This window comes from Nerophis lumbriciformis, linkage group LG25 (assembly GCF_033978685.3).
Source record: "Nerophis lumbriciformis linkage group LG25, RoL_Nlum_v2.1, whole genome shotgun sequence".
Lineage (NCBI taxonomy): Eukaryota > Metazoa > Chordata > Actinopteri > Syngnathiformes > Syngnathidae > Nerophis > Nerophis lumbriciformis.
The window spans coordinates 12,668,675-12,693,644 of record NC_084572.2 but is presented as its reverse complement, the minus strand read 5'-3'; the positions used below and the strand labels follow the sequence as shown (position 1 = coordinate 12,693,644).

At 38.3% G+C, this 24,970-nt stretch overlaps 1 protein-coding gene across 2 annotated transcripts in view; it reads left to right on the top strand.

Moving 5' to 3' along the window:
• Positions 1 to 24,431, top strand: part of palm3 (paralemmin 3) — a 79,821-nt gene extending 55,390 nt beyond the window's left edge. For both annotated transcript variants that reach the window (XM_061983760.1, XM_061983759.1), the window contains exons 4-8: positions 1,678 to 1,793; positions 5,425 to 5,485; positions 9,389 to 9,419; positions 9,638 to 9,694; positions 23,439 to 24,431. In XM_061983760.1, the coding sequence (XP_061839744.1) occupies positions 1,678 to 1,793; positions 5,425 to 5,485; positions 9,389 to 9,419; positions 9,638 to 9,694; positions 23,439 to 24,304 (1,131 nt within the window). In that variant the 3' untranslated portion in view covers positions 24,305 to 24,431. The remainder of the gene's footprint in view (positions 1 to 1,677; positions 1,794 to 5,424; positions 5,486 to 9,388; positions 9,420 to 9,637; positions 9,695 to 23,438) is intronic.
• Positions 24,432 to 24,970: the final 539 nt, after the last annotated feature.

Here is a 24,970-nt window from a genome sequence, read left to right as displayed (position 1 = left end):
GAGAGAAGGTGCGAATCTGGTAACAAATGGAGGAAGAAGAATTAATTCCCAAGAAAAACAGCACGAGGTCCATCGTCTGGCGGTGGTTTGGGTTCAAGCGGGAATATGTTGAACAGACAACCGTAATATGTCAAGTATGCATCAAAAGCGTTGTTACAAAAAGTAGCACCTACTGCTAATTTGTAGCATCATTTGAAAAGTCACCCGCTAGAGAATGAAGAGTGCTTGAAACTCCGCATGTCAACATCTACGGCCGGTGCCACACCCACAAAATGCCCAAGCAACCATTTCCAGATCAACACCGAATGAAACAAATAGTCAACAACAGAAGGAGATAACGTCCGCAGTAACCTACCACATAGCGAAGGACATACACTATTTGATTTCCTATTATGCAGCTCATTTTTATTTTACACTTTTTGAAATATCTTGTGTGACATCATGCACAAAAGTGCACTTTATTTTGTTTTAAACTATTGTAGTGGTGTTCTGTACAAAAAGTGCACTTTAATTTAGTGTTGTTTTGATAGGTCATCTTTTAGTGACATCATGCACAAAAGTGCACTAATAGCTTGTTTTAAAATGTTGAAGTACCGGTACCCATGATTGTCACACACACACTAATTGACCCATCACTCTTGATCACCCCCTGGGAGGTGAAGGAAGCAGTGAGCAGCATGTCTGATAATCTTGCATGTTCTGTTTTGGAAATTACATGAATGTTAGTGCCACTGCTTAAAAACTGTTTAATAAATACAGTTTTGGTAAATTGACTTAGTTGTGATTTCCCTCTCTGCATGAAAGTTTTAAATGAGCATATATTAATGCAGTATGAAGAAGAATGTTTTAATGTAGACACATATAATCATCATACTGGTGTAATTATATGCATCAAGGGTTAATTCAAAGCTAAGGCAAAATATCGAGATATATATCGTGTATCGTGACATGGCCTAAAAATATCGAGATATAAATAAAAGGCCATATCGCCGAGCCCTAATTCATTCACATTCAGCTACATGACAGTGTGTTGGCGAACATTTCAAACACATTTACATTTGTGTAAAAATATTTGTGTAAATATTGCGGGGGGAAATATCAAAACATGTATTTTTTTTTTTTTAAATGTACCAAAAATTTCAAGGCCCCTCCGCAGTACCTCTGCCGAGCCCCTGGGGTTCACAGACCCCTATTGAAGACCTCTGTCGTAATGTATGAAAAAGGTGGTTCTAGATCTCCACCATTTGTGTAAAGTACTTTGAGATAATTTGGTAATGTATAAATAGTATTGACTTCTGTACAATGAGATTGCGTCATCATCATCATCATCATCATCATCATCTGGAACGAGTCCTTTCTAATGAACATAACAAAACAAAATGTCACTTAATAAATCCCTGGACTTTTATGGCTCCTGTTTATGGGAGTTGAATCGTGCAGCGCATTTAAAAGATGTTGCAAATAATATCTTAGCATTTCCCAGGGAGTCCGGAAACGTTAAGGCAATACAGGCCGAACATAATAATAGCGATAGTGAATCAGCAGGAGGAGGAAGACTTAATGAGGATGAATGTGACAATGATAGTTATAACTTCAAGGCCAGTTACATATATTGCAGACCTACACTAAGGCTAATAGTCTTCTTCAGATGTATGACATCACTCTGTGTTCCTCCAGAGGAAGTCCTTGAGGGATCAATGGCTGATGGAGGGAGCTCCTTTGTCTCCTTCTTCCCTGGATTCCCAAAGCCCACGCACTCCTCCATGGGCCTCTCCGGAGGTGGGAGAGAACAGGTAGGAGCACAGCCACAGTGTGCAAAGGACGTGCTTTAGCAGTGATTTAACACCTCATGCATAGAGTATGTTCCCTTTTTTTAATGCTTCTTACACTCACAAGCTGTGCTTCTGCATTATGTATGCTCTGGCAAGAGTTTTCACTCTGCCATCACACGAAAAGTAAAAAAAATCGTTTTCAGGTCCCCCAAGACGACACTCCCACGATTGCATACACTGTTGTTATTGTAGAGTTGCTCAGCTCCACCTCACTTATCTTAAGTGTGGCCCCTGGGGGAGTTTAAAAACAAAAATGTGACTTAAATAAAGGTTGCAGGATGAAGATAAATTCAGCTAAGAGAAAATAGGCTATATTTCTTTCTTCATAGCTAAAGAGCTGTATTTATTTTTGTATTTTAAAGTTAAAAAATTTTTTTTGCTCTCTAACTCCCCTGTCAGGTGTAAAGTTTAATTCCATTTCAAGCCCCTACATTAAATTGCCATAAAGGTAGAGCATTTAAGGTACACTATATTGCCAAAAGTATTTGGCCACCTGCCTTGACTCACATATGAACTTGAAGTGCCATCCCATTCCTAACCCATAGGGTTCAATATGATGTCGGTCCACCTTTTGCAGCTATTACATTTGCAACTCTTCTGGGAAGGCTGTCCACAAGGTTGCAGAGTGTGTTTATAGGAATTTTCGACCATTCTTCCAAAAGCGCAACGGTGAAATCACACACTGATGTTGGTCGAGAAGGCCTGGCTCTCAGTCTCCGTTCTAATTCATCCCAAAGGTGTTCTATCGGGTTCAGGTAAGGACTCTGTGCAGGCCAGTCAAGTTTATCCACACCAGACTCCGTCATCCATGTCTTTATAGACCTTGCTTTGTGGACTGGTGCACAGTCATGTTGGAAGAGGAAGGGGCCCACTCCAAACTGTTCCCACAAGGTTGGGAGCATGGAATTGTCCAAAATGTTTATTGTCCAAAATGTTTTGGTACCTTGGAGCATTCAAAGTTCCTTTCACTGGAACTAAGAGGCCAAGCCCAACTCCTGAAAAAACAAACCCACATCATAATTCCTCCTCCACCAAATTTCACTCAATGCAGTCCGAAATGTAGCGTTCTCCTGGCAACCTCCAAACCCAGACTCGTCCCTCAGATTGCCAGATGGAAAAGTGTGATTCATCACTCCGAAGAACGCGTCTCCACTGCTCTAGAGTCCAGTGGCGACGTGCTTCACACCACTGCATCCGACGCTTTGCATTGGACTTGTTGATGTTTTGTTTAGATGCAGCTGCTCGGCCATGGAAACCCATTCCATGAAGCTCTCTGCGTACTGTACGTGGGCTAATTGGAAGGTCACATGAATTTTGGAGCTCTGTAGCAATTGACTGTGCAGAAAGTCGGCGACCTCTTTGCACTATGCGCTTCAGCATTCGCTGACCCCTCTCTCTCAGTTTACGTGGCTGAATTGCTGTTGTTCCCAAACTCTTCCATTTTCTTATAATAAAGCCGACAGTTGACTTTGGAATATTCAGGAGCGAGGACATTTCACGACTGGATTTGTTGCACAGGTGGCATCCTATGGCCGTTCCACGTTGGAAATCACTGAGCTCCTGAGAGAGGCCCATTCTTTCACAAATGTTTGTAGAAATAGTCTCCATGCCTAAGTGCTTGATTTTATACACCTGTGGCCGGGCCAAGTGATTTAGACACTTGATTCTGATCATTTGGATGGGTGGCCAAATACTTTTGGCAATATAGTGTATCTTTAGGCTGGAAATTACTGTTAAAAGTTATCAATATAAAGTTACAGTAAAGAAAAATAATCAAACTTTTAATTTTTTACATTTTGAAAATGTTTATTTTAAAAAGATCCTGGTAACTAGTGGATCAACTACAGTCGGCCCTTGCCACATCGCGCTTCAAAGTTTGCAGCTTCACTGCGTGGGTTAATCCAATTCTAAATATTTTTGGCATAAATTAAACATTTTCAAGCAAAAAAACGGCAAAATAAAAATATTTATAATGGAGATTGACCGATATGTTTTTTTAAGGGCCGATACCGATGATTAGCAGTCTGGGGGGACGATTTAGAGGCGATATTCATTTGCAGTTAAAGTTATGTAAACATGAATTGTATTTGTCAGTAAACAGCTGGACAAGGCTTTAATTGTTTTTTTCAAGCCGCGTAAATGCTGCAGTAGAAACAAAAAAAAGTCACCTCCTTACAAGCAGATGTTTGAGCAGTGTTTATAACTATCTACATGAGTTATTTGTTTTTTTATATACTAAATACTGGTATAAGTTTATACATTGCATCTGCTGATGTAGTTTTGGTGTAGTTGTTAAATAAAACAACAACACAAAAATGCCAAATATCGGCATCAATAATTGGTCAATCTCTAAGCCAACTGTTCAGCATCGAGGCCACTGATTGGCTCAGCCTCATGAAGCTTTAGTATATTGGATTTAAAGAGTGTAGAGGTGACTTTGTGGGTGTTATTTCATATATAGTGGACTCTCTTTTTTGTTAAAAATGTATCTAGATGAATGCAAACAGGTTCTTTAGGCTCTAGCTATGAAAATATTCTATTCATAATTAATAATTCCTACTTCACAGAAATTAATTTACTACGGTTAGGCCCGCAACCAGTCAACAGCTATAAATGATGGAATACTCTTCTATCTAATCAACAAATATAGAAAAGCTATGATGAAGAAATTAAACAAATTATCCAATGATCAAATAATTTTGGGCTTTTCTGTTCATTTATAGGATAATAATCAGGTGTCCCAATTCAATATTGATACCGGATATCAGTCAACAACAAAAAATAAAATAAAACAAGTATCAGATTATATCAGCGTGCGTTTATATCCTCATCCACACCATTGTTCTCTGTTTGAGTAATATCACGTGGCAAAGCCTTTTCTAACATTTTGCACTACAAAATAATGTAGTGTATATGGTTCGGACTGATCGACTCAATATCGGTATCGGCCAATAATTAAGGCGCCAATATTGGTATCGTATCAGAGGTGTAAAAGTTGTATCAGGTGACCTCTAATAATAATCACAGATTTATAGATGCATATAATGCTGTACTGTACAGCAAACATAATATGTGCAATAATGTGACATGAGAGGTGTCCTTGCTGCTCCACTAATATTAGAGACCTTTAAAATAAGTGTTCTGAGGTTACCTTGGCAATAGCTGATGCAATTATTCTTCTTAAAGAAATAGCTGCTAGATGTTTTGCTCAAAATACTAACTAAACTGACTAAAACATGACTTTGGAAAAGTGTCACTGTAAAGTCAGAGTTACCTATTTCTGCTTTATAGAGCAATAATTCAAAAGACAACTAATTGATTTGAAGCCCCTGAATGTGTTTGAGTTTACGAAAAAGTGTTTTCATAGAATAAACACTTACAAATACAAAATCTCTAACATCACAAAATGGTAACGCCAATGCAGGCTTTGGGACACAATAATGTGTCCCGGCGAGTCCACATATATCTTCCTCAGTCGCCATGGCAATACCAGACATACTATTCTCTTTGTTGCAAGCTAGAGTTCATTGTTTTAAAGCATGACATATTTTTGAGCAAATGGAGACGTGTGATGCCTGTGTTCCCATGGTAGGTCACACAGTGTGCAGGTTTCAGAGGGAGAGGAGGAAGAACAGATCGCAGTGGGCCAAACGGTAAGACACACACACACACACACACACACATTTGCCTACATTGTAGAATCTGTATCAAACAAGCTTTCTCTATCACATCTTGTGTTCATGGCATTAGGATCTAAATAATTAATTTGCGCGCGCTTGACTTACTTTATTTAAAGATCTACTCATCAGTTCATTGCAAATTTGAAGAGTATTTCATAGATTTTGGGATTCACTCGGGCATATAAACAGGAGGTCAGAAAATACATAATGTTGTATAAGAAAAAGGCTGCCTGAAGGGCATGTAATTAGGGATAGGCACCTTTCACGTTAGAACCAATACGGTACCAATTCCCACTACCTGGCAATCGATACTGGTACTCAATGGTAACAATTGTATTGATGTGTGTGTGCGTGTTAGAGATGTCCGATAATATCGGACTGCCGATATTATCGGCCGATAAATGCTTTAAAATGTAATATCGGAAACTATCGGCATCGGTTTCAAAAAGTAAAATTTATGTCTTTTTAAAACGCCGCTGTACGGAGTGGTACACGGACGTAGGGAGAAGTACAGACCAGTTGCGTCTCCCAGTCATACTTGCCAACCCTCCCGATTTTCCCGGGAGACTCCCGAATTTCAGTGCCCCTCCCGAGTCAACCATTCTCCCGATTTCCACCCAGACAACAATATTGGGGGCGTGCCTTAAAGGCACTGCCTTTTGCGTGCCGGCCCAATCACATAATATCTACGGCTTTTCACACACACAAGTGAATGCAAAGCATACTTGGTCACCAGCCATACAGGTCACACTGAGGGTGGCCGTATAAACAACTTAACACTGTTACAAATATGCGCCACACTGTGAACCCACACCAAACAAGAATGACAAACACATTTCGGGAGAATATCCGCACCGTAACACAACGTAAACACAACAGAACAAATACCCAGAACCCCTTGCAGCACTAACTCTTCCGAGACACTACAATATACACCCCCCGCTATCCTCTACCCCGCCCACCTCAACCTCCTCATGCTCTCTCAGGGAGAGCATGTCCTAAATTCCAAGCTGCTGTTTTGAGGCATGTTAAAAAAAATAATGCACTTTGTGACTTGGCATTTTGTTCCATAACTTGAGTTGATTTATTTGGGAAAACCTTATTACATTGTTTAATGCATCCAGCGGGGCATCACAACAAAATTAGGCATAATAATGTGTTAATTCCACGACTGTATATATCAGTATCGGTTGATATCGGAATCGGTAATTAAGAGTTGGACAATATCGGAATATCGGATATCGGCAAAAAAGCCATTATCGGACATCTCTAATGCGTGTGTGTTTATAAGAAATTCAAAAATTTGTGTTTTTCTATTACATTTCTCAATCTCACTAACACTGAGAAATGTGGATTTGCAATTCCAACACATTAGATAGCAGTGTGACTATGGCGTGTTGCCGAGCAAGGAAGTCGTTTTTGCAATAAAGCTGAATGTGCCAGTCTCGTCCTATGTTGCGCCCTACAAAGTGTTTAAACTATAAATATTGTACTTATTACACACCGGCTGTTTGAGTTTACCCTGCATCTTAGTTTAAGTTTTCCTTATCAAAATGGAGGTTTTGAAATTGCCATATAAAATCGCTAACGCTAATCAGTAGCATGTGAATGTAAATTAGCATGGATCTATCGCACTTTGGAAAAGTGGAGCCTTATTACACTTTTGACTGAATTAAGTTATTTATTTATTTATTTTTTTGGCGCGTTTTCTATCAGACATACTTACTTTGCTGGCATTGAAAATTGCAACATTACTTTGAGGCAGTTTGGCTGAGTTCGCGTTTCCTCGCCAAGTGTTTGAGTCTGTTTTTAGTCTGCATTCGGACGTGACGTCACGAGCAGCAAAGTTATCGAAATATGGCACCTAACGCTTTGATTCGATTCCTGAACTGACAATTCTATTCAGAATCGATTTTAGATTCAAACCGATGTATTATTTGGTATAATAATCATAATGGAACTTTTTCTAAACAAGTTACAGGTTATAAAAGCTCCTTCTGGTTGAATGGAGATAGCCTAAAAATGTATTTTTAAACATTGATTCTTTTTTTTTTTTTTTTTATAAAAAAAAATAAAAAATAAAAAATATATATATGTGTATATATATATATATATATATATATATATATATATATATATATATATATATATATATATATATATATATATATATATATATATATTGGTACAGGTCAAAAGTTTGGACACACCTTCTCATTCAATGTGTTTTTTTTATTTTCATGACTATTTACATTGTGGATTGTCACTGAAGGCATCAAAACTATGAATGAACACGTGTGGAGTTATGTACTTAACAAAAAAAGGTGACATAACTGAAAACATGTTTTATATTCTAGTTTCTTCAAAATAGCCACTCTTTGCTCTGATTACTGTTTTGCACACTCTTGGCATTCTCTTGATGAGCTTCAAGAGGTAGTCACCTGAAATGGTTTTTACTTCACAGGTGTCATAGTTTTGATGCCTTCAGTGACCATCTACAATGTAAATACCGTATTTTTCGGACTATAAGTCGCAGTTTTTTTCATAGTTTGGCCGGGCTCCAGTGCAACTTATATATGTTTTTTTCCTTCTTTATTATGCATTTTCGGCAGGTGCGACTTAAACTCCGGTGCGACTTATACTCCGAAAAATACGGTAGTCATGAAAATAAAGAAAACGCATTGAAGTAAGAAGGTGTGTCCAAACTTTTGGCCTGTACTCTATATATATTTAATACATTTTTGAAGATTATAAATTGATTTAGAATCGGGATTAATAAAAATTGTGATTCGGATATCAATATTTTTTTTGAGCACTCAATGATTTTACGTGAACCGACACTCGGTCGCACCGATGGAATTTGGTCTGTGCCGATAAAAGTACCAAATTCAAGTACTCATCCCTACATGTGACATAGTAAAGGTCTGTGTGGTTTTACAATACAGTAAATTACATAAGATAAAACTTAATTGCTGATCAAATTTTTTTTATTTTATTTCAACAATGTTTTGCAAAGCATGAAAGAAAGAGGGGGAGAAAACGATCTTGCTCTCTTTGACCTCATTTATCAACAAGTACAGTATATTGCACAAAATGGCGGCAGCAGAACTACTGTGTGAAATCCTGGTCAAGAAGAAACTGCATTTGCATCACTGATGAGTTCATTGTTCACAACCGTACTGCAAATAGCGCCATCAACAGCTGAATAGTGCAACCTGCATGCAGAGATCCATGTTGCTGTGGGATGAAGATATACCAGTGGGCTGCATACAGCCACAGCTGTTAATCCCACTGTTTTTTAGAGACAGGCTTCAATTCTATAATCATGACGACACATTTTCTTATGGACTTGGTTACTTAAGCCAAATGCATTTATTTACTGTTCTTTCACATCTCACCTCTTTGAGGGCGGTTTACAAAAGCATCTCATTATCACTTGTACTCTTTCTTTGCTGTCTTTTCGGGGTGTTTTTTTTATTATCAATAGGAAACCTTTTAGCTAAAGTCAGCCTTAAACATAAATGGCCTGTTTCATAAAAGAAAAAAATATAGAAGATTAGTGATGTAAGCTGGGATGGAAGAGACTTGAATGTGTGACCCTTATACCAATTTGTCAGCAACAAGAAGGCCTTCCAGAAATTCATTCCGTGGGCAGTAATTGACAGCAAATGTCCTGTCTTTTACATTTTTTTCATTTTTGGCACCTTTTTTTTTACTAGATTTTTTTCTTGAAAGCCAGCTGCTCTCTTCTCTTAGATGCACTTCTGTTTTATGATGAGAATAATGATGCTTGATGAAATCATAACCTTGATAGACAACGCACCTTTACCAACTCCATCACAGTAAACCTGTTATTATTTGCCCTTTACCCAACAGGAAGCAGTGGAAATGGAAGAGGAAGGCGTGGGTAAGTGGTAAAATCCATTCTTTGGCAAATGTCAGAAAAAATGATGTTCTGATACAGACGTGGATATGAAAGTGTTACTTTCAAATCATGCATCTCTCTGCCTCTTTATACATACACCGTTTATATATAACATCAAGATCAGAAAAATTTAATTTAATTTTCAAAGAAAATTGGGGTTTCCAAAGTACACACAGACAACAAACTTTCTTGTCTTTCAGAAATGATGCGAGGTGCAGTTCTGCTGAATAGAGACAACAACAACACAGAGAGATCAGGTGACCTATTTGTAACAACATCTTCTAAAAATCTCCATCACCCTAAAAACATTAAAACATATCCTGCGCATACCAGATTCTTGATAACATGAAATTTGAATCCATGTCAAATCTTCTCCCAACTTCCCCTAGAAAGTCCAATTTCTGTTTCAGTTTGTATCACTTTTAATGGATAGTTATACTGATAATGATTATTATTTTTAGTGTTGACCTTCTTTTTATACTTGAGTGACAAGAATATTTAAAAAAAAAAAAAAAAAAAGTTAATGTATAATATTACTAAATAATTATTAAATTAAATTCCCAGCCAACAACAGGTGTGTGGTCAACAAAAGTAAGGAACGATCTGTGTTTCATTAGTCGTTTTATTTTGAATACCTCCACAAGATGGCAATGGCTGCATTTAAAGGAGAACTGCACTTTTTTTTAATTTTGTTATCATTCGCTATCCCTATGTGAGACAAGAACACACATGTTTTTTCTCTTTGTTGTATATTCTAAATTGTAAAATATGGCTCATACTGGACGGCTAGCAACGTAAGTAATAGGGGTCACCTATTGCGCCCATACAACCCTCTAAAATTATACTCCATTTACATCTCGTGACCTGAATACTAAGTATGAGCAATATTGTTATTATAAGAGCTAACGCACACAGCACATTGATCACCGAGAGGTAACTGAGCTGTTGCATCGCCTCTGAGTTGGTAAAAGTCAACTTTGAAATTCAATTCAGATTATATTTTTGAAGACATTGCTAAGAAGATGCGACATAATGCTTGTTTTGTCCCACCTTTTTGTTTTTTACTTGAGGAGTGAGATTTATAATGAATTCATCATTGAAACAGGCGACACAAGTATTGTGCAGAAAGATATAAACATCCCAGTGAGAGCAAATATTGTACTGTAACCCCGGTATTTCCATTGGATCCAAAACAGCCGTGGAACGGTGTCACCACAGAAAGACGCCGCCATCTGCCGTCCGGCAATCCCCGTCGCCGTTCTGTTGCGGCTTTGTCGTGCAGCGAAATAGCACAGACATCTACGAGATTTCACAAATCCGAGTGTAATCACGCGATAAAGGGAAGTTGTAATAAAGCAATCACAACAAACAGAACCAAATAAAGTCGGTCCTACCGTTATCAACAGGTGCCGTACGGCAACACCGACAACAGTTTTTCCTTGATAAAGTAACAATACAACAGTAACATCATCCGTGGCGAACGTGTCACAACAACCCCTCCCCTGCTTTCCTGGTCTCCGTATAAGCTGTTATTTGACATAGGCCCCCTTATACCCATATAGCTGCCCAGTATATGCCTGTATATTATTCTTTAATTTTAGACCTCCAGAATCAGCACGTCCTCGTCCATTTGTGTCAATGAGGTGAAATTACTTCAAAAAACCTGTCACAAGTTTACTTCATGTCCGTCGCCGCCACGTTTCAAAATGTAAAATACCATCCGCCTTAAAAACGGACTATTTTATTTTAAAAGTAAATCGGATGATTTATTTTGTGTTGGTGCATGACTTCCTGTCCAACACGAGCACATTTGAGCTAAAATTACCAGATTTGTTCCGTCGTCTTGCAAATATAAATAAAGACACTTTAACTGCTGCTGTGACCCAAGGTCACCTCCATATTTATACTGTTGACTGTCAATCAGAATGTGCAATAATGTTATGTTACTTACTGTAAAATATACATTTTTATTTTTATTTTTTTATTTTAGCTAAGTACCGTGTGACTTGTTGAAGGGTGGACTAGCAAAGTAAGATTTTCATTGTACGGCAAACTGTCTGTTTAACTGTGCATATGACAATAAACAAACTTGAATCTTGAATATAGAAGCTCTACGTATATTTAGCGTTAGAGTGCGGAATGTCAACAGCATGTCATGACATTCCGCAGGCGGTTGAAACCGACATATTGACTTAAATAAAAACGAAAGAGTCCGCCGCCGTGCGGTAGCCGTTCCGCAGCCATTTTACATCCAGTGGAAATCCGGGGTAAGTGATTGTTTTATTATGTTCATAGTTTTTTTTTCTTGTTCAGCGCTTAGTAATACTGTTACATGATGCTTCAGGTTTCACTAGAGCAGTGGTTCTCAAACTTTTTTTGTCATCCCCCACTTTGGACAAGAGGGAGTTTTCAAGCCCCACCTGCCCCCATCGGCCTAACAGAACGCTAATGCCAAGCTTAAACATTTTCAAATTTATTGAACATCAAGTAACATCAAGTTGTATACATTCAAACTCAATAACATAAAATAACATCAAGTTCAATAATAAATAAAATAACTGTGCAGTTGTGGTATAACTTGCATCAAGTTCAATAATAAATAAAATAACTGTGTAGCTGTGGTATAACTTGCATCAAGTTCAATAATAAATAAAATAACTTGCATCAAGTTCAATAACAAATCAAAAAGTGTTATAACTTGCATCAAGTTCAATAACTAATCAAAAAGTGTTATAGCTTGCATCAAGTTCAATAATAAATCAAATAACTTGCATCAAGTTCAATAATAAATCAAATAAAAGTGTTATAACTTGCATCAAGTTCAATAATAAATCAAATAAAAGTGTTATAACTTGCATCAAGTTCAATAATAAATCAAATAACTTGCATCAAGTTCAATAATAAATCAAATAAAAGTGCCACTTTGCAAAAAAGGAGGAGCTATGCATTTGGCAAGACAGGGCAAGTGACAGCACTTTGCCCCGGGAGAGCCACCTTGCTTCACTGTGAAACAGTACGGCTGTATGATCAGTTCCCATTTCCTCACACAGTGCAGAGAACAGTCGCACTTTCAGTGGTCGTGTTTTGATCAAATTTACCGCGCTCACAACATCTGTTAAAACCTCATTGAGTTCGGGGCTGAGCTGCTTTGACGCGAGTGCTTCCCGGTGAATGACACAGTGTGTCCAACCCTCTTTATTAGAGCCTGCAGCCCGTTTCTTCACCCTGCCATGGTCTATGCGCCATCGCAGCAAAAGCCCACACAGTTTTCCCATTTAAGGTCGTGTTATTTGAGGAAACTGTCCATTATCTTGAACAGCTCATCAGCAGTGGCTCTATTTTTCATGTATTTGCAAAACAGCAAATCCTCGCAGTGACTCGCCATTCACAAAGCGGACGTATGCGATGAACAGGCAGTCTTTATTGCTGTCAGTAGCTTCGTCCACTTGTAAAGCAAAACGACTTTCTTTTCATTTGTCTACTCAAGATCACTTGCAATGTCGCATATACGTCTCGCAATTGTGTCGTTTGACAGTGGGACAGCTTTTAATTTTGCTGCGCTTGTTCCGCTTAGCCCCGCCCCCATTAGTTACTGCTGCTATGTCTGTCAAACGTTCGCTCCTACCTAGAAATTTAAAGCTTACAGGAAAACTTAAGTAATTTACATTTATTTATATAGTGGATTTCACTGACGGAATCACAAAGTGATTTACAGTGTGTATAGAAAATGAAAGCATAGTAAAAAAAAAAAAAATCTAAGAATATAATTTAAAAAAAAAACATTTAAAGTGAAATTTCCTCTTGTTCCTCGCGCCCCACCTGTCATGTCTCTATTCCCCACCAGTGGGGCGCGCCCCACACTTTGAGAAACGCTGCACTAGAGCATGATCTGATTATCACTCACCGTTTAAAACTTGGAGCTCATTCTTCTTATATTCAGGCCCAAAAAGATAAGGTTCTTGATCATGATTTGTCCCAAAGTAATCATCGTTGGTTCTCATGAAGTCTGCCATGATTAGTAGTAGTAGTAGTTGTTGTTGTTGAAGGAAATAGCAAACTTTGTGATACGCTCTGTGAAATTAATGTGCCGTCAAAATGTTCCGGTAATGCTTAAAATGACCAAAATACGCATACGTGCCAACCCTCCCGAATTTCAGTGCCTCTCCCGAAAATCTCCCGGGACAACCATTCTCCCGAATTTCTCCCGATTTCCAGCCGGACTTAAGGCACGCCCCCTCCAGGTCTGTGCGGACCTGAGTGAGGACAGCCTCTTGTCACGTCCGCTCTTTACTTCATACTTCAGAACCGACTCCCACACTTGCCGTCAGGGTGCGCAATACAACGTAAACCGCTGGCCAACCAAAAAGTAACTTTTTGGTTGGCCAACGGTTTAAAAAGTAACCACAGAACACTATAGTGTCCTCTATAGTGTTCTGTGGTTACTTTTTGGTTGGCCAACGGTTTACGTTGTATTGCGCACCCTGACGGCAAGTGTGGGAGTCGGTTCTGAAGTATGAAGTAAAGAGACGTAACTTCATCACCTCGCCTGGTTATTGACTCCAACGCAGAATATTACACTGCCCATACCTAGGCTCCTTCAAAGGCTGTGCTACTGGGTGCAAAGCATTGCACTTTCAAATACAACAATGAGTAGAGAGGAGTGTTATGTGTGTATATGTGTAAATAAATGAACACTGATATTCAAGTATTTATTTTATTTACCGGTATATGTATATATACATATACAGGTAAAAGCCAGTAAATTAGAATATTTTGAAAAACTTGATTTATTTCAGTAATTGCATTCAAAAGGTGTAACTTGTACATTATATTTATTCATTGCACACAGACTGATGCATTCAAATGTTTATTTCATTTAATTTTGATGATTTGAAGTGGCAACAAATGAAAATCCAAAATTCCGTGTGTCACAAAATTAGAATATTACTTAAGGCTAATACAAAAAAAAGATTTTTAGAAATGTTGGCCAACTGAAAAATATGAAAATGAAAAATATGAGCATGTACAATACTCAATACTTGGTTGGAGCTCCTTTTGCCTCAATTACTGCGTTAATGCGGCGTGGCATGGAGTCGATGAGTTTCTGGCACTGCTCAGGTGTTATGAGAGCCCAGGTTGCTCTGATAGTGGCCTTCAACTCTTCTGCGTTTTTGGGTCTGGCATTCTGCATCTTCCTTTTCACAATACCCCACAGATTTTCTATGGGGCTAAGGTCAGGGGAGTTGGCGGGCCAATTTAGAACAGAAATACCATGGTCCGTAAACCAGGCACAGGTAGATTTTGCGCTGTGTGCAGGCGCCAAGTCCTGTTGGAACTTGAAATCTCCATCTCCATAGAGCAGGTCAGCAGCAGGAAGCATGAAGTGCTCTAAAACTTGCTGGTAGACGGCTGCGTTGACCCTGGATCTCAGGAAACAGAGTGGACCGACACCAGCAGATGACATGGCACCCCAAACCATCACTGATGGTGGAAACTTTACACTAGACTTCAGGCAACGTGGATCCTGTGCCTCTCCTGTCTTCCTCCAGACTCTGGGACCTCGATTTCCAAAGGAAATGCAAAATTTGCATGGTTGGGTGATGGTTTGGGGTGCCATGTCATCTGCTGGTGTCGGTCCACTCTGTTTCCTGAGATCCAGGGTCAACGCAGCCGTCTACCAGCAAGTTTTAGAGCACTTCATGCTTCCTGCTGCTGACCTGCTCTATGGAGATGGAGATTTCAAGTTCCAACAGGACTTGGCGCCTGCACACAGCGCAAAATCTACCCGTGCCTGGTTTACGGACCATGGTATTTCTGTTCTAAATTGGCCCGCCAACTCCCCTGACCTTAGCCCCATAGAAAATCTGTGGGGTATTGTGAAAAGGAAGATGCAGAATGCCAGACCCAAAAACGCAGAAGAGTTGAAGGCCACTATCAGAGCAACCTGGGCTCTCATAACACCTGAGCAGTGCCAGAAACTCATCGACTCCATGCCACGCCGCATTAACGCAGTAATTGAGGCAAAAGGAGCTCCAACCAAGTATTGAGTATTGTACATGCTCATATTTTTCATTTTCATACTTTTCAGTTGGCCAACATTTCTAAAAATCCCTTTTTTGTATTAGCCTTAAGTAATATTCTAATTTTGTGACACACGGAATTTTGGATTTCATTTGTTGCCACTTCAAATCATCAAAATTAAATGAAATAAACATTTGAATGCATCAGTCTGTGTGCAATGAATAAATATAATGTACAAGTTACACCTTTTGAATGCAATTACTGAAATAAATCAAGTTTTTCAAAATATTCTAATTTACTGGCTTTTACCTGTATATATAATAAAATACATATTTATATATAGCTAGAATTCACTGAAATTCAAGTATTTATTATATATATATATATATATATATATATATATATATATATATACATATAAATATATATATATATATATATATATATATATATATATATATATATATATATAAAAGAAATAATTGAATTTCAGTGAATTCTAGCTATGAATATACTCCTCCCCCTTAACCCTGGCCCCGCCCACCCCGACCCAGACCCCCCCCCCCAAATCTCCCGAATTTGGAGGTCTCAAGGTTGGCAAGTATGAAAATACGGTAAATATTAAATGGTATTATGAATCTGCTACATGTACAGTGCTGCATTGTGAGCCACCTATTGCTAAAGTTTATTTAAGAATTACAATGCATAAAAAAAAGAAAGACGTTCTGTATGTGTTTTTGTCTCACATATGGATTGTGAATGAAGAAAAAAGGTGCAATTCCCCTTTAAGGCAGTGATTCTTTACTAGTATTCTTCAGGTTGCTTGTCTTTAAGGAACAAAATAATCAAAATATTGCGCTTTTCTTCTAAAGGGGATTATTTTCAGCAGCGGGGTGTCATCTGTTAATGCTACTTAGGGTGGCAACTAGTGATGTGCGGATCAATACAGAAATATCGATCCCGCCGATACCAGATCTTTATGCTCTAATATTGATCAAATTATTGATATTTTTGATACTTTAGTTCAGGAGGGTTTATACCTTTTCCATCAAGGGCCACATACTAAAAAAAAGTCAAAGTATGCAGGGTCCATATTGATATTTTTTTTTATTTAAAACAATGCTAAAAACATATCGTGTCAGCTTTGTATTAGAGGTGTATATTATTAATTATTAGTTAGAACATTTCAGCTTTTTCTCATTACATATCTAGCTCTTTTCTTCTTATATTTTTGCTATTGTCTTTTCCTATGGAAGAATAGGATTCAAAAATGTATAATAATACAATTGCATAACCTAGTGTGTCAAAAATTCTGCCTGTACAAAAATATTAATGTTCAGTTCCACATTTTTCAAATTAATTCATAATTATGTATTTTTTTATTTACTAACTTTTTTTTATACATATATTTTAGGTAAATTGTATTTTTTATTTTGAGAGCTTCTATTATTTTATGGGTTTTTTTTCCACCAAGAGCCGCATACTGAAAAATCAAGTATGGGGTGGACATTTTGATATATATTTTTTTTAAATGCCGAAACAGATATTATATACATTTAAAACAAAACTTGGTGGTATAGGTGACTAAATATATTATTATTAATTATTAGTTTAGCCTTTTCTCAATCCTCATTATGATTTTTTGCTCTTTTTTCTTAAATGTGTACTGTTGTTTTTTCAACTGATATGTTATTATTTGAAAATACACACATTTTAGCAGACACGTTGTTATATTTGCACAAAGTAAATGGATCAATATCGCCGATACCAGCCTGAATTTTACTTGGTATCGCTATCAGATCAGAAAGAAAATCAGTGGTATCCTACATCACTAGTGCAGAAGGAAGTTTAGTGCTATGTTTTAAGGTCAGTTTTTCATAGCAGTTCTTTATTGGCTGTCGACAACTTAGACATATCCGGATGTTCTCATTCATCCAGGTCATCGAGGAGAACTTAGACATAGCACAAATAAACAGAGGGTCATCAACTCGAACCACTATCTCAGTCATGTTGCGAAACAAGGCATGCTGGGGATGTGGCACCACTCGTAGGAAGCACGTCAGAGGAAAAGTGTGCGTACGGGCTCCCCGACATGACTTGTGTTGTGAGATAGTGATTTGAGTTAACGACCCTCTGCTTGTTTTGTGCTCTGTTGGATTTGACGTGTTAATTAAATGAGCATGCTGTCAGAGATAAATGTTTTTTTTCCCCCTGTTGCCGCTTGGTTGCTGTTTTGTAAGCATATGCTCAAAATTATTGATGGGTATCCGACGCCTCAGCGAGTGTTGGTCACACTCACCAGCTGTATTGACACAGCACTAATACTGTTTTAGTATTTCATTATGGTCATCTGCCATTTACTGGATTACAAATATTATAAATAAATGTTAAATATTTTTTTCAACTAATAGCTGCACAGAAAGGAATATGAAACACACAACTCTGGTCAATAAGCCATATAGTAAAAAGGAAAAGAAGAGCAATAACCTTATTTCGCACTGTAACGCTTCGGAATGTTTCCGTTTTCCTAATTCCATGTAGATCAATGATGAAGACTAATTGAAAACGTGGTTTTCGCTAGTTTTTTTTTCTTAAAGCAATACATCACTTCTTGTGTTTCATAATGCATCAATGATTCAGTATCGTTTCAACCATCGCTACTTAAAATGTAACCTGGTGAACGTATTACAAAGGAGACAGTTTGACCCTGAAACAGATTTTTTCTATTTCGAAGAAATATTGTTTCTAAATCCAGACAAAAGAGGTTAACCAGCATTTTGGAACAGATTGCATTCAGCCTTAGGGGTGCTACTGTGATCACATTTGCTCATGAATATGCATACCCTTATTTATTACAGCTGCGCATAAATAAATATGGTGACTAGGGGTTAAAGGGCAACATTTGCAGTTTTAGAGGACACTAAGTTATACAGCCTTGTCGGCGGGAAGCTTCTCAAGGTCAGATAAGTAAAGTTATCTCAATAAAAACTAAGGCCTTTACAGTATTATCATGGGGGTTAGACCAAACATAATGACAACACTTATTCAAGTGTAAAAATAAGTTAACCACTTTATATAATACAATACAATATAACAAAAACGAATCACTTTGTGGGCTTTTTGACATTAATAGTTGTCATACAAGTGTAAAAAGAAGTTTGCCAGTGGAGACTATCATTTTCCACTCACATTAAATGGGTTATATTATGATTTTTTTTTTCCTATTTTTAAAACACTCCAATTTGGTCTAGATAACATGTAATTATGTTACATGGATTTTGTTTTACAGACCTCTTTTATAAGCAATATGTTTGCTCCCTTTTAAAAGAGCTTGTTTTGAGAGGCAGAGTTGTTGAATGCAAATTAACCCTTCTTCACCACGCCCCCACCCTGAGTCAGCATTCACCCCCACCGGTCAAATTTTTTTAGGTCGTTTTTAGCTTTTATTGCGCACTTTGGACATTGATGATCGGCGCCTGTCATCTGTTTTAGGTTACTTTTATCACAACATTTCCGATGATATAGCGAGATTAACGGGCTCACCATGTTTTATTGTCGGCACAATAAGTAAACTATATGCGGGCGGACGAGAGAAAGAAAAAGAAACCATGCTGCAGGTCTGTAACTATACACTAAAGTCAAACTTATACCGAGTCATTATCTCTCCAATGCTAAATCCTGGACGTGTCCGTCTGTATGTTGACAGTAAAATGCTTGTGTATTCTATATTATGTATTGTAAAGGCCAGTAAAACTCAACAGCTAGGAGCATTGTAACATGAAGTAAGGATTGAGAGTCTCCATGGTGACAAATAGGGTGGTCTAGACCAGTTATTAATTTTAAATGCAGTCTTAGTAGATCACACTCCCACTAGTAGTACACACAATTTTATAGTTTGCACACGCTATGTAGTGTGGGGTGTTTGCATCTCAGTAGATCAGGCCCTTAGAGCCTTATCATGTAGCACTGTTGCAAAACATTTGAAATCAGAACATAAAACAGTGACTTATGTCCGCTCTTACTGGGATGCTCACTGATGGGATGGTTGTATCTTTCAGCACATGTGCTCTCCTTGAGCTGCTACATTCAGAATTATCCTCATTTTTTAGATGAAAAAATGCTTCCTAGCTCCTTCTTCTTTATTTTGTGGTGGGTTGCAACCAACGTTGTGGGCAGCTCAAGCCAGCTAGTAGCTTTCTACTTGGTACTTGTCGGAAGAGCAGTGTGAGCAATTCGATAGCAGAAAAGTCGATCCTCTGTGTTAGATTTTACAATAGCAATGTCGGTATAGCGTTGTTAATATGCACATTTACAGCATGTAAATGCGCGTTGTTGGTGGTTTTTGGATGTTTTAGAGCACTTTATCAGCGGAGTAGATTAATCATCATTACCTGCATCGTTAGCCGTCTCATACTAGCAGTATTTCACTATTTAGAATGCACAAAAAAGGGAAAGAGTGTGTTGTCTCACATAAGGATTGTAGATGATGGGAACATTTCAAAATATATATTTTTTTCCTTAAAGACTCCATATTTGGAATTGTAGCCATATTGTGCTGAGCAGTAAGGACGCAAGCGCATAGGTTAGGATAAGTCATCGACACACTTTTAATATGTAATTTCTCACAAAAAAAGTAAATTAATCATAAATCAATCAAAATGTATTTATCCAGCCCTTAAAGGGGAACTGCACTTTTTTTGGTAATTTTGCCTATAGTTTACAATCATTATGAAAGACATGACGATGGATGTTTTTTTTAATGCATTCTAAATATGAAAAAAATATGGGAGCTCCATTATTTCGCCCATAATATCCGGTAATTAACCATTCAAAAAGTGCCAACAGGTCTCCATTTACATTTCGTGATTTGAATATTAACAAAATATTAGTGATATTGTTATTATAAGCACTAACACAGACAAACTATTTCTAGCGGCGACCTCATCGAGTGGTCTGCTGCTTTCTCACTTCCTTGCTCCTTGTAAGTTTATTGTACATCAAAAAGCATGCCTCTCACCTGGACAGAAGGTGGCTGGTGATATAATCTGACAAGCTGAGACACGTTGACAACCATTTAAGACCTGGAACTGGCAAGAATGAGACGAAAAGCACTCGTTCAGATTCAGATATATACGTTGTGTAATGCGTTATTTACACAGAAAGATTTTGTAAATGTCTATTTACATACATTCATTGTTTCCAAACGGTGTCTGTAACACAGCAGTAAAACGGCTGATCAAACAAAACAGAAGTCATCATTATGGACGCACTAGCTGCGGAAGATACCTCCCCAATCAGCTGAACAGACTTACAACCATGCTGAGTTTACTGAGGAATTTGTGAAACTGAAACAATACAAAAAGAATTTCGTTGTAAGTTAATAATACTAAGACAAACACTTGTAAATGTGTTAGCATGGTAGCTAATGCTAACAACGTTCACTTGATTACATTACGATAACACGTACAAATATGCATGAAAACACTCCTACAGACATCACCAATGGGATGATTTAATAAGTATAAACAGTTTTAGTTAAACTCTAAAACTTACAAATGATCCTTGGAATGATGAATGAAGAATCCATATGAGTAGAAGCGCTGTGGATGGCTAGAAGACGGAACAGCACTTCTGTTTCTGGTTCAAAGCTCTAAAAGGAAGGGCACTGCAGCACTACAGCACCTGCAGTGAGTGAACTTGTCCAAAGAATGGTGCCATTGCACAAAAAATAACAAATGTTCAGTGAATTTGCTTTTTTGTTTGTTTTTAAACTATTTGCATTACTATTTGCATTTTTCATCAGCGGAGAAAAATCTCTAAATTAGCCGCACCGTTTTATAAGCCGCAGGGTTCTAAGTATAGGAAAAAAGTAGTTGCATGTGGTCCGGAATTAAAAAAAAAAAAATGCCGCTAACAAGTGTTTTTCCGTGTCTTTCTCGCCATCCCCGGGTATAAATTGACTGTCAAAGTTGACCAACTTCTCGGTTTATGGCCACATCCTTCTACAATACCATTGTGAGGAATGATTTATAATCTAGAATTAACTTTCACAAACTCAGAGGCGATGCAGCGGCTCACCGGCTCAGTATGTTAATATAGCAACATAAGCTTGTTAGCGCTTATAATAACAATATTGCTAATACTTGGTACATATTTAGGTCACAAAATATAAATTGAATTGTTTTTTTTTGGTGGGATTTATGGGTGGAATATATTACTCCTATTAGCTACATTGTTAGCCTCCTCATACTTGCCATATTTCACGACTTAGATTGCCTAAAAAAAAAACATGCATTTTTTTGTCTGATGTAGGGATTGTGAATGATTTGCAAAATTCCCCCCAAAATGTGTAGTTCCTCTTTAATCACGAGTGTCTCAAAGGGCTTCACAAACTCACAACCACATCCCCTGTTCAAAACTCAAAAGACCCCAGCTGGGGAAAAACAACAAGCCTTGAGAAGAAACCGCAGATGTAGGGACACCCCTTCCAGGGTGATGGGCTGCACTGGATGTCAGGTGGGGATCATTATTTAATTGTTAAGTACCGTATTTTTCGGACTATAAGTCGCAGTTTTTTTCTTAGTTTGGCCGGGGGTGCGACTTATACTCAGGAGCGACTTATGTGTGAAATTATTAACACATTACCGTAAAATATCAAATAATATTATTTAGCTCATTCACGTAAGAGACTAGACGTGTAAGATTTCATGGGATTTAGCGATTAGGAGTGACAGATTGTTTGGTAAACGTATAGCATGTTCTATATCAGTGGTTCTTAACCTTGTTGGAGGTACCGAACCCCACCAGTTTCATATGCGCATTCACCAAAGCCTTCTTTAGTAAAAAAATAAAAATAAAACAATGTTAAAATTCAAGACAAAGTTATGTTTTTGATAACACTTTAGTATGGGGAACATATTCTAAGTAATAAAGACTTAATTTAGAGTTATTTGGTTATGGTTAGGGTCAGGGTTAGGGTTATTATAAGGTCATGCCGAATAAGGCATTAATAAGTACTTAATAATGACTAGTTAAGAGCCAATATGTTACTAATTTGCATGTTAATTAGCAACTAATTAATGGTGAATATGTTCCCCATACTAAAGTGTTACCATGTTTTTTTTACTGGTGCATAAAATGAACTGTGCATGAACATCACCTTGTTCAAACAACAAAACCAACACAGTGCATAAACTCACAACAAATTACACACCTGCAAACCAGTCAGCTGTTGCCGTATCCATAATACGCCGATAGGGAGAAGTTTGTATTTACACGATGAGTCGGGTATGTTTTGACCTCCGCCGAACCCCTGAGCCCGACTCACCGAACCCCTAGGGTTCCATCAAACCCAGGTTAAGAACCACTGTTCTATATGTTATAGTTATTTGAATGACTCTTACCATAATATGTTACGTTAACATACCAGGCACGTTCTCAGTTGGTTATTTATGCCTCATATAACGTACACTTATTCAGCCTGTTGTTCACTATTCTTTATTTATTTTAAATTGCCTTTCAAATGTCTATTCTTGGTGTTGGCTTTTATCAAATACATTTCCCCAAAAAATCCGACTTATACTCCAGTGCGACTAATATTTGTTTTTTTTCCTTCTTTATTATGTATTTTCGGCCGGTGCGACTTATACTCCGGAGCGACTTATACTCCGAAAAATACGGTAATAGATAATGTGGGAGTCCAGTCCATCGGGAAGCAACAGATAGCGAGGTCAGCCCACATTTCGGGTCAGCTCGCACCTTGTTGAGTCAGTGTTCAAGTTGCGAACCCTTACGGTTGCTGGGAAGCGAGTTTATTTCTGCTTTTTCTGACGTATTGTTGGCAAATCAGCATCTAATTATATTGAAGCGATGAAACAACAAAATCATCCCCCAGGGTGCGATCGCTAATAAAGTCAGTATCTGGTCTTAATCTCATTTTTAATGCTCCAATGAGAAGATTAATTGAAGGCATATCTTCAGGGAAAGTTGAGGGTGATGTGAAGGCGTGTCAAATCTCAGCGCGGGACGAAGACGCAACAGTCAATGGTGGAGGAGACTTGAAGGAAGGAGATTTGAGACCCCACAATGAGGCTTTGGAGCTTTGGAACTCTCAGGCCGGCACCACAAACGGACCAAGCGAGGAGGAACCGGGGAAGAGCCCGCTTGTCAACATTTCAACTCTGAGCTGCACGGAGCTGGATGAAGGGGTGGTCGTCATGAGAGCCGAACGAGTCATCATCTTGGATGATGATGATGAGGAGGAGTTAGAAGAAACCCCGCAGACAACTCCAGAATCGTCAGGAGAGACCGTGGAGGAGATGGAAGGAGGTCTGGAAGCCTCTGTAGAATGGGTGGAGATTGAGGCTAATGCGGATGAGCAATCAGGAACAGCAGGAGACGATGGCGAGTGTGAGACTCAAGCGCAGGACAACAAAATGGAGGTTGAAGCATCCGTGGTGGTGACGCAATCACCAGGCATCCCTCCAGAGGGCGCCACAGTGGCTCCTGTGCCGGTGTACGCTCAGTCGGAGCCTTCACAGGCTCTTCAAGCCGAAGGAGAAACCCCAGCTGCAGAAGCAACACCGGGGGAAGCTGACACGTCTTCCCTAAAAGCCCCGGAGGAGCGCATCGACTCTCAGTTCCACGAGGTTCCCCTGAGCGATACTCTGGAGAACCACAGGACTGCGGCGGAACCCGGCGAGCAGGAACCTCTCCTGGAGGAGGTCCAAGCTGCAAACGTGCACAAGGCGGAGGCGGCCGAGAGCCGGCCGGCTGGCACACGCACACCTGGAGACGCCATGGAGGCACCTAAAAAGAAAAGCTGCCAGTGCTGCTCCGTCATGTAAAGCCAACAAAAATATTGACACTTTTTTTACGCAGTACAACAATAACAATACAATATGATTCCACTCATACAGTGTGCAGTTTATAATTGAAATACCTTTTATTACACTCATTTTATTGAGCTCATGACCTATTTCAAGTTTTTTGAAGTAATTTATTTTTTACAGTATTAATAAATCATGGAAGTGAGTCATAACTATGAAACATCACGAAGGACCACCTGTGTACAGGCGGCACATTATGTCACTGTAGTGCTCATAAATACAAAGAACTCCTATGGATCCATTGAAGGTGCTATTATAGAATACAGCATATGAAGTCAAAGGTTTAAACACACATCCTAACTTTTGTGTTGTATTGCGTATAATATTTTTGAATTCAATCCATGATAAGTTGGAGCCAAAAAAAAGTTACTTTTTGCTACTATTTTTATTCCGCATTTTCTCTGCACACTTTTTTTTTTTACCCTTTAAAATGTCTTCAAAGTTTGGCAAACATTTATCAAGTTTTTTCACAAAACCAACATTTTTGGTGCAGTAAGATGAAAAAGGTGTTTTATCAATAAAAAAATGATGTACATATATAACTATTCTAATGTAAATACAGGATTTTTACTTTAAGTGATGCAGAGCAGTTCAGAGAGGATATTTTTTCTAATTAGGAGGCGT